Source organism: Macrobrachium nipponense, chromosome 23 (assembly GCF_015104395.2).
Source record: "Macrobrachium nipponense isolate FS-2020 chromosome 23, ASM1510439v2, whole genome shotgun sequence".
Classification (NCBI taxonomy): domain Eukaryota; kingdom Metazoa; phylum Arthropoda; class Malacostraca; order Decapoda; family Palaemonidae; genus Macrobrachium; species Macrobrachium nipponense.
In genome coordinates, this window is record NC_061090.1 from 71,812,286 (window position 1) to 71,814,292 (window position 2,007).

The 2,007-nt window shown below is 43.7% G+C and overlaps 1 protein-coding gene across 1 annotated transcript in view; it reads right to left on the reverse strand.

Moving 5' to 3' along the window:
* The window catches only part of LOC135198181 (golgin subfamily A member 6-like protein 26), a 4,423-nt gene extending 2,908 nt beyond the window's left edge, over positions 1–1,515 (reverse strand). Inside the window, exon 1 of the mRNA XM_064225721.1 lies at positions 106–1,515. Coding sequence (XP_064081791.1) covers positions 106–1,515 — 1,410 coding nt within the window. The remainder of the gene's footprint in view (positions 1–105) is intronic.
* Positions 1,516–2,007: the final 492 nt, after the last annotated feature.

Below are 2,007 nucleotides of genomic sequence, written 5' to 3' on the forward strand. Positions count from 1 at the left end.
CCTCCTCATTTTCTTTGCATCTGACTTAATTTGGTCCAGCACTCCTTTGATTTTTCTTGCGAAGCTATCAAAGCTTTTCTTAACACCTTGTAATTTTTCATATACCTCCTCTATCTTTTGAGTATTAAGTTCTAACTTTTTCTCAAGACCGATAATCATGTCAGTTACAAACAAATTTCCTGTATTCAGTGAATCTGAGCTTGTTGCTGCATCCCCTCTTTCCATGAAAGCATCAAAAACGTTCCGAGGTGGCTGCATGACATTGTCTTGTAAGTGGCTAACAGCGGCCTCTGCATGCTGGAAACGTTGAAGATACATCGTCTGCCACATTTCTTTCGACGTCTTCTCTCTCTGTAGCTTCTCCTCGAGAGACGATATCCTTCTCTGGGCGTCTGACAAATCCTTCCGCTCGCGGAGGACTTCTTCCTCCTCGAGAATTGAAATGTGCCTGTCATCGCCCTTCTCCGCCTTATGAGGCGCTGTCCTTTGGCGTATGAGGTTATTGTTCTCTTCCTCAAGTCGCCTGACCCTCTCCTCCAGACGAATCTTCTCCTCCAGGTCCCTCATTTCTTTCGACGTCTTCTCTCTCTGTAGCTTCTCCTCGAGAGACGATATCCTTCTCTGGGCGTCTGACAAATCCTTCCGCTCGCGGAGGACTTCTTCCTCCTCGAGAATTGAAATGTGCCTGTCATCGCCCTTCTCCGCCTTATGAGGCGCTGCCCTTTGGCGTAAGAGGTTGTTGTTCTCTTCCTCAAGTCGCCTGACCCTCTCCTCCAGACGAATCTTCTCCTCCAGGTCCCTCATCGCTCGGCGTTCATATTCTTCAATTCGGCCTCGCTGGTACTTCAATTCGTCTTGGATGACAGCGACCAGACCATCTTGACTCCCAGGCATATTATGAGGAGTCGTCTTCCTTGACTTCCTCGTTACTCTCTCAGTTTTTGGCATCGTTGTAAGGCCAGTAGCAGTCTTTTCAGCTTCCTTCTCCTCCAAAAGCATTTCCATAACCTCAAAGTTTTCATCCAAAACTTCATCATCCTCCTTGTGTTTCTCCTCACCAGCCCACAAGTCTTGGATTAGCTGCTCTCTGTCCTCAACGTTCCGATTCAATTCTTCATTTCTTCTCATCAGTTCCTCCTCACGGTCTTTTAACTCAGCAACAGCACCATCGCTTTTTCTTCTTAGATTTTCTAACTCTTCTCGCAGTTTTTTCTGTGTGGTCGCGTGATGTCTGATCTTCCTCCAAGCGGCTAATCCGAGAGAGGCTACCTCAACAGCAGCTAATCCGCCAACAGCGACAAAGGCAGGGAATCCACTTGTCCACCATCCACCACTACTGACGACGGATCTATTTCGAACCAGTTTCAAAATCGCATCCAAATTGATCTCCGCGTTCCGTCCTGCATATGAATTATAATAGTATCCGAGTTTATTCTGTATAAATGCTGCAAGTTCATTGCCAGCAAGTCCAAGTAAAACACACAATAAAGGTACAACACAATAGTTATCTACCATGATTGTTGAGTACAGTTATAGCTGCTTCAGCTAAGGCTAGTTTTAGAATATCACACACGCGCGCACGCGCACGCGCACACACACACACACACACAAACACACACACACGTATCCCTTTAGATGCCAATGTTATTCAGTAGCCTCAACATATCTTGAATTCCGACTTCGGTTCAGCAACCCAAGGCTCTCACATAAAAGGACGGGAAATTGCGTCCTCATTTGACACTCTTGTCTCCTGGATGTATTTCTGGAACTATTTTCTCTTCTTCGGTGCTTCTTCTGATGGAATTCTGAAGCAAAAGTCGTGCTATATGAGGTCTGAAGGACCTCTAAGATTTTTTCCTGAAATGATAAGAGAATTAATCTTTTATTTTCGTATGAGAATTGTTGCTTGTTTATAAGTATTTCGATGTTCAGTCGTCATATATATATATATATATAATATATATATATATATATATATATATATATATATATTAATATGTATAGATA